At 39.3% G+C, this 17,797-nt stretch overlaps 1 protein-coding gene across 1 annotated transcript; it reads right to left on the bottom strand.

Moving 5' to 3' along the window:
- Positions 1 to 3,433: 3,433 nt before the first annotated feature.
- Positions 3,434 to 16,570, bottom strand: nr2c1 (nuclear receptor subfamily 2, group C, member 1). The gene is made up of 14 exons (XM_038294338.1): positions 16,416 to 16,570; positions 14,054 to 14,187; positions 13,679 to 13,912; positions 13,443 to 13,521; positions 13,152 to 13,331; positions 12,922 to 13,072; positions 12,498 to 12,594; positions 10,604 to 10,788; positions 10,254 to 10,407; positions 9,257 to 9,378; positions 4,924 to 5,066; positions 4,650 to 4,787; positions 4,457 to 4,562; positions 3,434 to 4,299 (listed from the first exon to the last, which is right to left on the bottom strand). The coding sequence occupies exons 2-14, from the start codon at positions 14,123 to 14,125 to the stop codon at positions 4,128 to 4,130; spliced, it is 1,833 nt and encodes a 610-aa protein (XP_038150266.1). The 5' UTR covers positions 14,126 to 14,187; positions 16,416 to 16,570; the 3' UTR covers positions 3,434 to 4,127.
- Positions 16,571 to 17,797: the final 1,227 nt, after the last annotated feature.

Below are 17,797 nucleotides of genomic sequence, written 5' to 3'. Positions count from 1 at the left end.
ATTTTCAGTAACGCTTTCTTTTAACAGTACATCAATATCCTTGTAATAAAATGGTAATAACATAACAAGTTACACTATATTACTAGGTAACAAGAAATACTTTATGGAGAATTTTGTTAAGTTCTTACAATTTTAGGCAGACAAGGTAAAGTCAGACTACTTAGATGTCGAACCGTCATTACCAGGTAAATCATTTCATCGACAGCAATAAATTAATGTGTTATCTAGTAAAATGCAGTTTTATTGCTTGGCATATAACAGAAAACTAAACCTAGAAGATCTTAAAATTCTTATTTATATGTAACTTGAATTCAGTTTTATAATACTTTATTAAACTGATCTGAAGTTACAATTTACTTTGTAAACCGTTGGTAGGTGGTGGCCAATAATAGAAACTGTTATGAGGTAACCTGATGGTAATTACCCAACAAAAGTCTCCATTTCTGCATAGTAACAATCATTTGTAATAATTAAATGCAGGTAATAACCTACATGTATACCTTATTTTTGGCCTAATTACCAAATAATAAATATAATTTCCAAGCTAATTAAAAGAAAACAATTCATGGTTCTTTTGATGTCATGTTTTGAAAACTAAATTCAAATATTCTTAATAAAAACACTAAAGCTTCTAAGACATGTATTCCTTATTTTTGTACATAAGCTAATTCTTTGTATAATTCTTAACCGCTATTTGTTAGGAGGCAAAATTTATGCACCAGTTACAACCGCGTATATCAGACCCTCAGGATGATTCTCCTCCACCATGCTTGACAGTTTGAAGGCCTCACTGATTCTTGAAAACATGCATTTTATTGTCTTCTCTAACTAAATAGTGCTACAGCTATATATATATATATATATATATATATATATATATATATATATATATATATATGTATATATATATATATATATATATACATTAGGGGTGGAACGGTTCACAAAATCCACGGTTCGGTTCGATTCACGGTTTCGTTGTCACGGTTTTCGGTTCGGTTCGATATGGTATATGTTGATTGTTACACCGAAATCCCATAAAAATTTATGAAATTAATGAAAAAATCCCCCCAAAAATAATGGATTGTAATTATTTTAAATGATCTGCGGAAACCCTGGAACATTTCCGCATGTTTTGCTGCTTTAAATTTAATCATCTGGCGCATGCTCTCTACCATCTCCTAGGGACTCAGAGGGGAGCGGACGGGAGCCACAGTGGAGGCTGCAGGCTTTGCTTTGTGCAGGCGGTCTGGAGCGCAGCGGGGATTGCTGATGGAGTATGTGGGATTTCGGGGTTAGCATGACATGTTGGTCATGTTGCTGTTCGCATAAGCAAAACGTGTTGCACAATGCTTGCACACTGTTTTTATCCACAACTTTCTTTCCGCCGTCATCGTAGGTCACTCTACAGGTGCTGGTCATAAAATTAGAATATCATGAAAAAGTAGATTGATTTCAGTAATTCCATTTAAAAAGTGAAACTTGTATATTATATTCATACATTACATACAAACTCATATATTTCAGATGTTTATTTTGTTTAATTTTGATGATTACAAATGACAACAAATGAAAATCTCAAATTCATCATATCAGAAAATTAGTATATTGTGAAAAGGTTCAAAATTGATGGCCCCTGGTGCCACACTCTAATCAGCTAATTAACTCAAACCACCTGCAAAAGCATTTAAATGGTCTTTCAGTCTAGTTCTATAGGCTACACAATCATGGGGAAGACTGCTGACTTGACAATTGTCCAAAAGACGACCATCGACACCTTGCACAAGGAGGGCAAGACACAAAAGGTCATCGCTAAAGAGGCTGGCTGTTCACAGAGCTCAGTGTCCAAGCACATTAATAGAGAGGCGAAGGGAAGGAAAAGATGTGGTCGAAAAAAGTGTACAAGCAAGAGAGATAACCGCACCCTGGAGAGGATTGTGAAACAAAACCCATTCAAAAATGTGGGGGAGATTCACAAAGAGTGGACTGCAGCTGGAGTGAGTGCTTCAAGAACCACCACACACAGACGTATGAAAGACATGGGTTTCTGCTGTCGCATTCCTTGTGTCAAGCCACTCTTGAACCACAGACAGCGTCAGAAGCGTCTTGCCTGGGCTAAAGAGAAACAGGACTGGACTGCTGGTGAGTGGTCCAAAGTCATGTTCTCTGATGAAAGTAAATTTTGCATTTCCTTTGGAAATCAAAGTCCCAGAGTCTGGAGGAAAAGAAGAGAGGCACTTCATCCACGTTGCTTGAAGTCCAGTGTAAAGTTTCCACAGTCAGTGATGGTTTGGGGTGCCATGTCATCTGCTGGTGTTGGTCCATTGTGTTTTCTGAGGTCCAGGGTCAACGCAGCCACATACCAGGAAGTTTTAGAGCACTTCATGCTTCCTGCAGCTGACCAACTTTTTGGAGATGCAGATTTCATTTTCCAACAGGACTTGGCACCTGCACACAGTGCCAAAGCTACCAGTACCTGGTTGAAGGACCATGGTATCCCTGTTCTTAATTGGCCAGCAAACTCTCCTGACCTTAACCCCATAGAAAATCTATGGGGTATTGTGAAGAAGAAGATGCAATACACCAGACCCAACAATTCAGAAGAGCTAAAAGCCACTATTAGAGCAACCTGGGCTATCATAACACCTGAGCAGTGCCACAGACTGATCGACTCCATGCCACGCCGCATTGCTGCAGTAATACAGGCCAAAGGAGGCCCAACTAAATACTGAGTGCTGTACATGCTCATACTTTTCATGTTCATACTTTTCAGTTGGCCAACATTTCTATAAATCCTTTGTTTTTATTGGTCTTCAGTAATATTCTAATTTTCTGATATGATGAATTTGAGATTTTCATTTGTTGTCATTTGTAATCATCAAAATTAAACAAAATAAACATCTGAAATATATGAGTTTGTATGTAATGTATGAATATAATATACAAGTTTCACTTTTTAAATGGAATTACTGAAATCAATCTACTTTTTCATGATATTCTAATTTTATGACCAGCACCTGTAAATGCAAAGTGGTCCCATACAGCAGACCTATAAAGTGCTGCTGGCGCGTCTTCCAACTCCTGTTCTTTCCCACTCGCCATACCCACACAATTCTACACAACTGATTTTTTTCTGCTACACCCGGCTACGCTGCTTCGCTTCTTCTTCTTGTTTACTACTGGTGGTTGGCTTTGGTCTCAGTACCACCACCTTCTGCTCTGGAGTGTACACGCTTCGCCTATGAGAAAAAGGAGCAGTGCATGAACCGAACGCAACACACGCAAACCCAACCGAGACAGTCGAACCGAACGGTTCAGATGGTTTTCATAAACCGTCTCATCCCTAATATACATACATATATACATACACAGACACACACACCAGTGATCATCTTATTTACAATGTTCACACAAATGCGGAGTCGCACAAAAGCAAGACTGAAAGATGTTTTTATTTCGGTATGACATAATCGTCTGTCCATTTTCACGTCATCGCCCAAAATGACAGCATACACAAACTACCAAATGTTGCCTGAATAGCTCTTTTTTTTTGGTGTACTTTATATATAAATATATATACATAGTTACATCAGATCCACACCATGTCATTTGACACATGATGCTGCCAATCTGTTGGATTACACATAAAGGTAGCAACCTTCAATGATAGAATCTCAAATTTCACATTTTCTTTCCTTAGGATCATTCTAACATTTAGAAAAAAAAAATATGGCCCAGTTGGAGAAGTAATGAATAAAAAATAAAAAAAGAAAACAAACACAAGCCGTGCGATTTATTCAAAATACAACTGAGTTTTTTTTCTCTCAGAAAAACAGGCTTAACGGGTATGAAGCATAAAATACTATACAATAAAAAGCTAAATCTGCTTTGCAGCTTTTAAGAATTGAATTCTTAACATCTCGGGAGGTTGTCCCATTAGTGAGCTGAGCTCAACCAACGGCTTAAAGAGAAGGCAGGAGAAGCTAAGAGATACAAACGGATAATGAGTCATGAAATCTAGTTTGTTATACTCATACAAAAACCGGCTTGATGAGTTCTCGAAATGCTTTGTTAGTCAACCTTCCACAATCCAGATATTGTTTTTTTTTTTAAATTGTCCCAGTGTGTCAGACGCCAGAGACTGTTTGGCTGTTATAATCAGTGGATTCCATTTTGAGGATGTAAGGGATGATGCTGTCAATCTGCACGTTGCCGATAAGCCCGGCGAAAAACAGCTCCTCTGTGACAGCTGCACTTATTAGCCTGAGGGCCGGAAGACGCACCAACAGCTTGGATAACCTGGGAGTAATGAGGCAGAAAGGAGACGCAGATTTAAAAAAAAAACATGAGGCAGACGTATCCGTGACAACATCATCAATCTGTCCCGCTTTATGGAACAAGCATGGCCTGATGCACCGCTGCTTTTTCAACACCGTTAGCATCATGTAGTACAAACCGATAAGAGTCGTCTGGGTATGTCCTTGTAACGTAGTCCTGCAGCTCCATGTAGGCTTTTTCCTGGAACATCTCTATCTGTGGGATGTTATCTATACCAGGGTGATCTAGCACAAAAACGACACCCACCAAGTAAAGAAAGGCATACTTAACACGCTTAAAAATCAAAATCAAATATATAGATTCTTACACACCTGGGCTAAAGAGGACAACTGCTTTGAGGTAGGCATATTCATAAGAGTCTGGGGCCAACTTGGACATGCTGTTACAGAACTCCTGCATCCTCCAGATGTGCTCCATTACTACTTTCCCTCTCTCCTGTGACAGCTTCTCTGAAATGAGACAAAACAGAAAACCTCGGATCATGCATAAAAAAAAAGAAAAGAAGGGAAAAACCAGACGGCCATTTTTGCTCAGAGATAATACTTCATTAATGGGAGCCTGCAGCCAGTCGCCCAGCCGTCCTACCTTCCTGTAAGCTGGTCTGCAGATGATTGATAATGGCACTTAGGATGGTCCCAACATTCATAACGTTGGAGCACTGTGCCAGACCCAGGGCGAAAAGCTCATTCCAGCAGGCCTTCATCAAGTTAATATCATTATCCTGGCCTCTGTAAAATAATAAGGCACCATCGTTAAAAGCTGAACTGTGTTCTTAAGTATTCCCACCCCATGGACCTGTGACAATACATGTTATAGACTCATTCAAAGCAATGTATACATATGTAGCAAATGGTAAATTATAAACGTTTTCACCCAAAGTTACATAAAATTCAATCTTCACTAACATCAATGTAAAATGTCCTCATACAAAGGACAGTTTAGATGTATTAATTAAAAAAAGGCTTAAAAGTCGTAGGGAAGAGGCGATTCTAACCGTTGCGATTCTGATTTCTCCCGAGTGGTGCCCGACTTTACACGAGTGAATAGAGTCAATGTGATTAGTTGATTATCAAGGGGGCTGGATTGTTGTGGTGGAATGTTGGCAAGCATTTGGTTGTGGCTGGTGTCTCGGAAGCATCTTGCTAACCACTTAGCAACTTAGTGCTAGTAGGTTCCCAATGGGAAATTATTAGGGGAGCACCGATAAATCGGCCGGCCGATCGTTCGGCCTCGATTTCCCTAATTTAGGGTGTGTTATTTACATATGAAACCGATCTTAACCACCGATCTATTTACCTCCGCGAGTGTCTTAAAATCAGTTGCTATTCCATATTTTTTCTGATCTTTTGTTAAAGTTTTGTTTTTTGAAATGTTAAAAAATCAAAAGACCAATGTTGTAGTCTTAAGTTTGTTTTATTTATTTAATATTTATTATTTAATTCATTTCTATGTCAAGGCTCTACCTCATGGGCAGTTAAAACAAGTTTATAATGGTTCAAGGCTATTGTTCAAGGGCATGTTTTTCAAGAAAAGATTGTAACATTGAAAGTGAATTGCGATCTTGTAACACAGTGTTGGTTATAGCAAAAAAAAATTATAAAATCTGTATTAACCAAAAATCGGAATCGGCAGGTCAGACTTTTTAAAGATCGGTGATCGGAAATCGTCCGGAAAACTGCAATCGGTGCACCCTTAGAAATTATAGATTTTTTTTATTTATTTATTTTACCTTTATTTTACCAGGAAGTCCCTTAAGATAAAATCTCTTTTTCGAGGGAGACCTGGCCAAGAGGCAGCAGTACAGTAAGACATATAAGAACACAGGACAATATAATAAAATCAATCATAAACTAGACTCTAGAATAACGGTTACAATTCTCTGTGCAGGCGGTTTTCAATAGTGATTTAAAATGCTGTAGCGGAATAAGTTTCCGTAATTGCAGGGAGTTTTGAATATTGTGCCACGACCATGCTGCTGCATAGAAAACTGATGTTTTGCCAAGATCTGTGTTGATCCTGGGAATAGTATAAAGAACACAACTTGAAGAGCGTGAATTGTAACCATTGTTAGCTACAGACATGAGGTGACACATATTGGGACCAAGTAGCACTAAATTGGTGACTTAGAAACGACACTGTCAAGGAACGCTATGGACAGCGGAAACATGCAAGAGGAGGAGAGTTTAGTGTCGGAGGTCGTGGATGAGTCTCCTCCGTCATCCATTTTTTATTCAGAGGAAAGCGAGGACGAAGATGTTGTGGAAGAGGACGCCAGGGCGGCAGAAGCTTGGTTTGGTGTAGAAGGCTTCCAGCCGTACATGTTTGAGCCCTTGCCTCGCAACGCTGCCAGTTCTGTTAGCTCTACGCCTGCTGAAGACACGATTTTTTTCAAAAATATACATTTTCTAACTTTTGGGAGAATATGGTCTGATAAAGAGTACATTTATATCCACATTTAAGCCAGAATGATTTGAAATTTAAATATGATTTCCATACGACTTTAAGATTTCAGGTGCAAGGCACATAAGGACTCTGGCCAGGACTTTGTATTTCTATCCAAAATTCACATTCTTATTTAGCTCCATCCATACATTTATAAAACACTTAAGACTCCCAGAATTCCGATCCTACTAGAACTCCCACTGGCCGTCAATTTGACAGGTGACATTTTTTCCCAATGGAACGCATGAGTAGTGATGTCAACTGAAATGGTTCTAGTGTGCGATATAAGCCCATTGTGGAAATGTGGACCTTAAAACAGGTCTAATATATATATTTTAAAGGCTGTATTGTATGCTATTATTATTTGTGGTCTACTATTTACATGAAAGAGAAATCAGTAAAATAAGAGTGTTTTACTATACAGGCTCAAAGTTTGAAATGACAATTTTGTTTACAGAAATTGATTGATTCCCACTGAACGTTTCCTACTGCGGGGGAGGGGTTGTGGTTGGCAGGCAGCTGTTTTACCAGTTCAAGGATAACATCTCTGCGTGAGACAGTGACGTTCAAACAGTTCCTGAACAAACCGAACGCGTTTAAAGCTGCTATGTCCAGGAGATGGTAAAATACAGCCACAGGCCACCTTCGCGTTGGAGCTTTTCCAGAATACTTTTTAATTATCTGATGAACACATCCACACCAACCTTCATGTGATTTTATTTGACCACAGGCTCTGGTTTGACTTTTGGGCTGCTGAGTGTACAGGCTGAGGTCTATACAGTGCTATCAAACATTGAACAAAAGTTTCACTATTGTCTGAAGAGTCACTGATACGTCTGCGTTTCGGCGGGGGTGGATGATCAACCTCTGACTCGCTGTCAGAATCTGAGCCATTCCCTACCCAGTCGTCCTCATCGGTCTCCCTCTCTGCCCAAAAACCAAACTATCATCAATATTTTGAAGCATTTCTAAAGACTGTTTTGCTGTTAGATTTTTCCTGAAAGCCATTTTTCCCTTTTACAGTTCTAGGTAGAATGTCGGTTGTTAAGCAACAGTACGAACTGTCAGTCCACCGCAGGAAGAATTTACAATGCAACTAATAGAGCCGTCAAAATGAGGGCTGTGGAAGATGGTGGTAAAATGAAACATATAGATTTTTTACATTTTTATTTCACACAAAAAATTATGTGAAAATGAAGGATATATATAAACAGGATAAGTCAGTTAACGTGAGCAACATATGTTTAATGTAAAGTTTTTTCATTTAAAATATTAGAACCATCAAAATGACAGCCTTGGTAGTTCTAGTGTTACTGCTGCTTTGCAATGTTAGCTTGTTACACAGAAATAGAAATAGACAAAAAGCTGAATCTAGAGCTCATCTGGCCCGAGTACAGTCTGCTATGGGTGGAACGGTTCACAAAATCCACGGCTAGGTTCGCGGTTTCGTGGTCACGGTTTTCGGTTCGGTATATGTTGATTGTTACACCGAAATCCCATAAAAATTTATCAAATTAATGAAAAATGCTCCCAAAAATTTATGAATTGTAATTATTTTTAATGATCCACGGGAACCCTGGATCATTTCCACATGTTTTGCTGCTTTGAATTTAATCATCTGGCGCATGCCCTCTACGATCTCCAAGGGACTCAGAGCAGAGCGGACGGGAGCCACAGTGGAGGCTGCAGGCTTTGCTTGGCGCAGGCGGTCTGGAGCGCAGCGCTGACAGAGTATGTGGGATTTCGGGGTTAGCATGACATGTTGGTCGTGTTGCTGTTAGCATAAAGAACACGTGTTGCACAATGCTTGCACACTGTTGCACTTTTATCCACAACTTTCTTTCCGCCATCATCGTAGGTCACTCTAAATGCAAAGTGGTCCCATACAGCAGACCTATAAAGTGCTGCTGGCGCGTCTTCAAATTCCCGGTCATTTCCCACTCGCCATACCCACACAATTCTCCACAACTGATTTTTTTCTGCTACACCCAGCTACGCTTTTTCTTCTTCTTGTTTACTACTGGTGGTTGGCTTTGGTCACAGTACCGCCACCTTCTGCTCTGGAGTGTAAACGTTTCGCCTATGAGAAAAAGGAGCAGTGCATGAACCAAACGCAACACACGCGAACTGAACCGAGGCAGTCGAACCGAACGGTTCGGACGGTTTTCATAAACCGTTCCATCCCTACCATCTGCTACACGTTTGTTTCCCCGCCTGAGTTGTGCTCATTTTATTTAGGGGTGTTAAAGTAAATGCGGTGAAGACATTATTGACACTACAGAATTTGAAAGAGGAAAAAAAAGGAATATCATGTTATCCTTTCTTTTATTTTCGTTTTTCTACCTCTTTACTATGTTTTGGGGGGTTTATGACTTAAAAATTGCAATAAAGCCGATTGAAGTTTGAGTTTGGAATTCGATGAAATCTGGAAAATAGGTAGCATAAGGTGGACACACTCACAGTGAAATCCTCTTACCCTAAGGTTTGGAAGGCAGGTATGGAGCGTGCCCAGTGCATAGAGAGAAAAAGAAGCCGGGACGCCGACTCACAGATGTAGTTGACATTGAGGTACTCTGGTACAGGCAATGGCATCATAAGCTGCGGAAAAATCAACGTAATGATAGTTTTTATCTAGTAGATTATGGAAGCGAATCGTTAACATATTTTAAATGAAAAAGCATTTTCAGAAATGCCTTTCATTTTAAGAATGTAGCTGCATTGTTTGACTCATAAATGAAATTAGTTATCAATAACCCTGTTTGCATTTTAATTTTCTTCTTTAACACTGCTCATCCTTTCACTTAATTAAAATGAAAAAGAAAGACATTTGAGATTTATTTTTCAAAATGTACCCCAGCAAATACATACCAAAATTCAATTTGAAGTGTAAAATTTGAAAATGAAAAAGCATTTCCAGAATTTTTTTTTTCATTTTAAGAATGTTGCTGCATTACTTGACTCATAAATAAAGTTAGTAATCAATCATCCGATTTGCATTTTAATTTTCTCCTTCAAGACTGCTCATCCTTTTACTTAACTAAAATCAAAAAGAAAAAGACATTTGAGATTTCAATGGGATATCAATAGGATGATTGATTACTAATTTAATTTATGAGTCAAGTAATGCAGCCACATTCCATTTCTGGAAATGCTTTTTCATTTTCAAATTTTACTTTTCAAATTGAATTTTGGTATGTATTTGCTGGGGTACGTTTTGAAAAATAAATCTCAAATATTTTTCTTTTTAATTTTAATTAAGTAAAACGATGAGCAGCCTTGAAGAAGAAAATGAAAATGCAAATCGGATGATTGATTACTAATTTAATTTAAGAGTCAAGTAATGCAGCCACATTCTTAAAATGAAAACGCATTTCTGAAAATGCGTTTTTATTTTAAATCAGGTAACGATTTGCTTCCATAGTAGATCAGGGTTGGCACGAGCAGCGGTTCTGGTGAAACGGCTCTGCTTTTACCTTGAAAGGGATGTGGCTCTCAGAGAGCAGCGGCCCATCCAGCTCTATCACCGGACCCGACTGGTCTCCTGACATCAGCTGCATGGTGGTTTCTAAGGACTCCCCAGCTGAGCCGTCATCAGGATGTAGGACTTTGGCTAACGTGTCAAAAGCTCTGAATATAAAACAATCAAATAAACAACCCAAAGAACTCTTATTTCAAAACAAATGCATTTATTTATCACATTTACAATTCCGTTGAAGCTTCAACTGCCCCTGAATTTCCCTCTGGAGAACCAGGGTCCAAACATGCAGTAACAAAAACGCAACATCCATATCGCATCTTTCTTATTCCTCATAACAACTCTCACCTGGTGATATCGCTCGTGTTCTGATCGTCGCCTTGCATGTCAGTCATAGAGCTATCACCATTGCTGAGCGTTTCAGCCCCCATTGCGTCATTCCCACCGTCACTTAGCTCCCTCGTCTTGTTAAGGTGAGCAAGGGATGTAACTACATTTGCCAACGTACCAAGATCCCCCTGAGACAGATCATCCTGTGGGGAAAAGCATTAATGTTACTATTTTTAGGTCAAAATTTCATAGGTGACCAGGTACCTTTTTAACAATTACCCTTGAATTTATTACAGACATTTCTACACAAGAAATTTTTTTTACATGGAGTCTGAAAAAACAGCAACTTTAAAAGTCATGATGAACAATTAAGCCGGAAATCATAGGTGTCAAGTAACAAAGTACAAATACTTTGTTACTGTACTTAAGTACACTTTTTAAGGTATCTATGCTTCACTCCATTACTTATTTTTCTTCCTACTTCTGACTTCTACTCATTACTTTTTCCACAAGAATCTGTACTTTCTATTCCTTGAATTTTTAAAATAAACGTCACTCGTTACTCTCGGCTTCAGATAAATGTTTATAAATATTTATTTCACGTCATGTGCGCCATTCAATGCAGATCATTGGATCCATCCACATCTAGTGAAAACTAGTGTGATTGGATGAGTCATATAACGCAAACACTCATTGGTTAGCTAAAGGATATCATCAGAAGCAAGCAGGTGTTCTTCAAACTGCAAACGTGAATTGTCTATGCCATGCTACAATGTCGGATTCAGAAAAAGATGTTGGAATGTCTGAAAGGTTGGACACAGGCGAGAGCGTATCGGGAGATGGAGACCAACAAGACCTCCCTCATCCTTGGAAGAGGAATTTTTCAAAATAGTCGTAAAATTGAGCTTTCAATTCATATAGCTGCATCTGGCTGTTTTTTTAAAGGTTACTTTATACTTTAAGTAGTTTTTGGAGCACATACTTTTTCACTTTTACTTGAGTAAAGAGGTCAAGTTGATACTTCGACTTTTACCAGAGAGTTTTTAAACTGCAGTATCTATACTTCTACTTAAGTAACAAATATGTGTACTTTTGACAGCACTGCCGGGATTACACTGTACGATTTTTTGCCCTTTTCACGCCGATTCTCCAGTCGTGTGAGAATTTTTCGATTGGGCTGACTTTCAGCTGGATGGTGCGTCGTGTAGGGTACAAGGGGTAACGAGGGGCAACCTCTCACCACCACCTCCCGATCAGGAATCATAAGGTCGGGGGGAAAAATCAAACATATCTGAAATTCAGTCGGGCACCCTAAGGTGGTCGTGGGCAAATCGCTCAGTGGGTAAACAAGGATTCTTCTTCTTCCTCCTCTCGGACAAAAACACAGAAGCATGGCGGGGGTGCGAGTGAAATGGAGTTCTTTCTGTAAAATTAACAGACCGTAGTAGCCACGTTTGCTCAGCCATGCCTTTGTCCAAATACGTCGTCGCCTTTTCTTTTTAGGGCTTTCAGCACAAAATTGCACAAATTGCCAGGGCAATGGGTTTCCCTCTAATGAGCTTCATATTCCTCTTCTACTCGTATGACTTCCAGATAGATGAGTCCAAGTAGTGCCATCTCACTGAGGAGCTGAGTCCAACGTGTTTTTTAGACGTACAGTGTGAGCTGTGCAACGATTAGATAGATGACGTGATGGACGGACAGCGGAATGGAGGCCAGAGAACTGAACAATTAGCAGACAGATAAACGCCAAACTAATAAACGGACTGATATATAAGAAAATGTGAAAATAGATATGAGGAGATTATGGATGAAAATGAACAGTCTGGAAATAAATAACAATTTACTTTGAAACATTTCCCCGACTGGAGGATCTCTGCAGCTAATTCATTTGTTATAACTTGGATCTTACTTTATCAGGGGAAGCAGGAATCAGGATTGTATTTTCCAGCTTAGGGAACGGCTGCTGGATGTTGAGCATCATGCTGGACTCAAGCAAACTAGTGGATCTAAAAACAGAAAAAAAACATTCATCATTAGACAGCCAAGTTGATTAAATATCAGCAGATGGAAATATTATATAAGCTTTATTATATTCCTATTAAACAAATAGTAATGAGTTGATATATGAGAAATTGAGTTATTACAGTTATATAATATGATATTAGAGTGTTTGATTATGCATAGCTAAGCGTAAAGCAACAAAAAAATGTTGGAAAAAAAAATATAGATAATTAAACAGAAAATTGATAGCAAACCTGTACATTGTTTGGTATCAACACTGCAGACATAGTTCAAAGTCAATTGGACATCTGATCACTGAATATATTACGTACCGAGCAGTTTCCTTCTCAGAGACAAACGTGGGCGTGGCAGCCAGAGGGCTACAAAGATTCTTCCGGATGTAGATCTTTTCCGTAGAGGCCGCACAGTTCACCGATTTCTCTCTAGTGGCAACTTCGACAGGTTTCCGTTCACACTGCACAGCTAGAATATCGGACAGTGGGCAGGTGAATCTTTCTTAACATGTTTTTAAAGGAGTATTTAGTGTAAAGGGGTCTCTTACAATCCTGTTTCATGCCCAGAGCTATGCAGCGCTGCAGTCGGCAGTACTGGCAGCGGTTTCGGTGTAGTTTATTAATGGCGCACTCTCCGGAGCCTCTGCACGTATACACCAGGTTCTTCCTTATGCTACGCTTGAAGAAGCCCTTGCAGCCCTCGCAGCTGACAGCTCCATAATGACGCCCTGAATTAAAAGAAATTCAGGGCATTTAAAACATATTTTAAACAGATAAAAAAAGGTTTATATTACAGCAAAAAAAAAGTGTCTCTGCTTAAAGTAAACAGTTATTTCTACCTGATGCCTTGTCGCCACAAACAACACAGTACTCCACCATCGGCTTGACAAGAGACTGGTCCGCGCCTTCGGTCACAAACTGACAAACCAGCCGACACAATGAAAAGATTTAGTACGCTAAACCCAGCAGCGGGTTTAGACTGCCCAAACATGCTCATGCCGCAGTCATCGGAACCTTTAATGGCCTGTTTATAGAAACTGTATCCTGGAGACGTCAGGGTGTGTTTGGGTAGTACCTGGATCTGCTGTCCTGCCAGTTCAGGGGCAGCGAAGAGCAGCTGGTTCACCCCGGAGCCGTCAGAAGAGGCCAGTATCACCTTGTTGGGAGAGCCTTCCTGCTTGGCCAGAATTACCTTCCCGCCGGGGGAATAGTCGGCATTCGCTAAGATAAACTGCTGTTTCCCAGGGGAAGGTGGTTCAAGTGCTGTGACTATTTGGATCCTCTGTCCAGTCTGCTGATCAGTTACGATCTATCACAGGAAAAAGATGTTAAAAGAATGAAGGATTATCTAGATTTCTAGTAGACATAAAAGATGGAGCTAAGCGCGCCTCTGTCTTTACTACCAGTAAAAGGAAAAGTTTTCTTTAGGGTGCATAGGCCTCTGATTCACCTGGATCCGATGTCCTAAAGCCATGGTGTTGTCTGCAGACACAAGCTGAATCTTGTGAGTCAGTCCATCCATCCTATTGTGTGCACACCTTCATCCGCTGCTCCTCACATCAGTGCCCCATGAGGAATACACACCTGAACAGCAAAGACCATCACAGTTCAATTACCTCACAATATGTGCAGATATGTTGTACTGGGACTGCTGCAGAAAAATCAGCTTTTCAAGATATAAACATTTGAATGACAACATAATTAAGACCTTCTACTAAAACCATCTTGTGACCTTAGAGCAAGCTCTGTAAGCTATAAATACTAATCTAAGCTGTGCTGAATACGGTGGACTTTGTTAAGCTGAATTAGAATATGCAATCAAACAGGGAAGTTCGGTTAGATTCAGCACCAAGTGATATTACGATTATAGCGAAAGAAAACCCTAGTAATTCAGCTTCTCAGACAATTAGATTACTACATTAGATCAATTCCTTAGCCACCATCCACAAAGAGAGTAAACCACAAAAGGTTGATTCTAAATAAGATAGATATTCACAAGGTACTCTAATAAGGCATATTAATGGAAAGTTGAGTTGAAGGAAAAGTGCAGTAGAACAAGGTACACAAGCGGCAGCGGTAAATAAATCGTCCAGAGCCCAATAAAGCATAGACCATTTGAGAATTTGCAGAAGACTGTGGCAGGAGAATTGCTTTAAGAATCACCATACACACACATTACACACACATACCCATGATAATGGCTACAATAGTCGCATGTGTGGTTCTGAGCAGCTTCTAAGTCAGAGTGTGTTAGGTACAGCTACAACAATCTGTTAACAAGCTTTTTGGAGATTCTGAATTTACTTTCCAGCAGAACTTGGGACTTAAGCAAACTGCAAAAGACAGCAAAAGCTGGTTCAATAACTACGTTGTTACTGCGATTGTTTGGTAAGCCAAGTCATCAGATCAGAACCTCATAGGGAATCTTTGGGTATTATCAGGAAGACGATGAGACAGCAGACCCAACAGTGCAGACAGCCTGGGCTACTTTAACACATCGGCACTCCAACAAGCAGTAAAGGGAGATCTGACCCATTATCAAACGTAAAAATGGATAGATGCACAGAAGGCCTGCATTTCTGGATTGAAATTTGTTGCATTGATGACCGTTTAATAATAATGTAAGCTTTTGTATAAATTAAAAATTGTAGTTTTTATTACTTAGACAACTTTTATTGTCGGTTTGTATACACAGTGTATGCAAAATGAAATTTAGTTTAGTGCAGCTTTTCTTTGCAGCAGTGATCAAATGTAAACAATGTGGGAGAAAAAAAAACATGATGCAAAAAAAAACACATTGATATTAGCTGTAAGCTACAATCATATAAACAAAAGTAATATGATTAAAGAACATCTTTTCAATTAACGGCAAAATACACATCATTGACAATCTAATGTATTGCTGTAGAGTTGCAAGCAAAAGTAGAATGTCAAACCAAAACAGCGTAAGAAATGTTTGAGCAGATTCAGGTGTAGAAACAATCAGTTTGTATTTTAGCATCGCATCCTCATCTCTCTACAAAAGCGATGTAATCGATTAGAAAGCTTAAACTCAAGCCGCTGCAAATTGACTTGATTAGCAGGTATAAACTGTTTATCATGTTGGATGTCAGGATGTGCTAGTCTGAAGCCTGCAGGAGGCTACCGAGCTACGTTAGCCAAAAATCCCCACAAAACTACACAACAGCAATGCGGAGTGAGATCGGATGAGTCCTAAACACACTAGGTTTACACATGCCACTAACAGCCGGCTACTTAAAATCCATACGGAAGATAAAGGTATTTCTTTTCCTGTCGGTGAAAGGTCAACATTGAAGGGTTAAAGCGCGCTAGGGTTCAAGGCCCATGATGCCGACAGAGACTGCTTGTTTGCGACAACCGGTCTGTACAGCTTTATTTCGGTACTGGATCTTTACCCTCATCGTCAGACGGAGACAGCCGAAGCTTTCACACCATACCCCGCTGATACGAAGCTAACCTGCGATGCGGACGCTTTTATTTCTGAATCTATGGAGCGGCGCTAGCAGGAGAGGTAGCAGTAGCACTGTTAGCCGACTAAGCTAACCAGGCTAACTGGATGGTTACTGGGTGATTACTTTCATCCAGTGGCTCTTAACGCCCACCTACTGACAGGTGAAGACAAAAGTATTCCTGTCGTATATGCATACAAGAAACCGAAGGAGCTCCGGACGAAAACAAGTTATATTTGCCGCTTGTTAGCTAGTGGCTAATAGCAACTTCCTTCCTGTTTCTCCAACGGCGCGAAGCTCTCGTGACCCTCGAACACCTACGCAGTAATGAATGTCCCTTACCTGTTGAAAAGTCGATGTGTAAGAAAGGGTCCTGCTTTTAATGAAATAATATTGTGTTTTCTGCGGCTGTTGGGAGGGTCAGAGTTCGTGACCTTTTTTTATCAATAGAGGGTTTGTCGCGCATGCGCATAGAGGCAGCTGCGGTGTGTGTGTCAGAGCGGCTGCGGTGCGTTTACTGTCCGTCATGTCTGCAGCCAGCATCTCACCGGCTCCTTCTGGTGATTTGAATGATATGGCTGGTGGCTATCACTTATCTGTATTTAAAAAGAAACCTGAATGAGGCAAAAAATATATATTTTTAAACCTTTTTAAATGTTCTTCTTCTTGTTGGATTTATTGGCGGTTGGTAACAAACATTTAGTAGCATTACCGCCACTTACTGGTATGGAGTGTGGTTTGTGATGGACTATCTACTTAATAAACATATATATAATTTCTAAGGAAAAAAAAAACAAAAACTACATACTTATTCATAACTTTGTATTCTACCCGTCTATATTTCACACACATTCACACTCTCTATAATTAGATTCTATGAAATAATTTAGTTTTCTTTAAAAATCGAATAATTATTTGTATACGTTTTCTCACCAAATTCTTCCTCAAAATATCTAATAAATTAATCTTTTCATTAATACATTCAAACTCTTTCCTTATATATCTCCTTTCTCTTTCAATTTTATGACATTCCAGTATGTTCTATTGTTTCATATTTTGTGTATAATTTAGCCCTGTATTTTAACCAAATTTTAACTTTATCACTCTCTCCTCTTTTCTATTTCGTCTTCCATTTCTTCCTTTTCCTACTATCTTCTGAATTTTATAAAACCATCTTCCTGTTTTTTCTTCATCCCACCATTTTAGCCATTGTTCCATCAGTTTTTCTTTAATAATACTCTTTCCCTCAGATTTACTTGTTTTAACTGTATAACTAATAGGATTTTGAAAGCTGTAATAATGTTATGCATTTTATTTGAGAAACAACAGCAAAAAACAAAAGTAGCAAAGTTGTACACCACCTAGACCTATGAAAACCTCATTCACTGAGAAATAATAATGCCTCTATGTTTACGGGAGTGTGTGTGCAAACAGAGGGTTGTGGCTAAAGGAAGCGAGGTAGGAGGGCAAAATAGGTTTAGCGCCACCGCAGCACAAGAGTCAGAATTATGTCCAGGAGCAAATGAATAAACATGATTCGATACTCTTGCGGACGTCTCGATGCATCGGATCGTCGGCTATAAATACTAGTTCTATAGCCCCCATATTCTTTCCTTTTTAATCTTTTCTGTGTTCTTTTTTTACTGACTTTCATTATTGTGTTATAGGGATTAATGCAATAAACACTGAAAACTGTCTTCTTTGTGTTTCTGCTTACATTTCTG

Source organism: Cyprinodon tularosa, unplaced genomic scaffold, assembly GCF_016077235.1.
Source record: "Cyprinodon tularosa strain WSP-4 unplaced genomic scaffold, ASM1607723v1 ctg339, whole genome shotgun sequence".
Lineage (NCBI taxonomy): Eukaryota > Metazoa > Chordata > Actinopteri > Cyprinodontiformes > Cyprinodontidae > Cyprinodon > Cyprinodon tularosa.
This window is presented reverse-complemented; position numbering and strand designations above follow the sequence as displayed.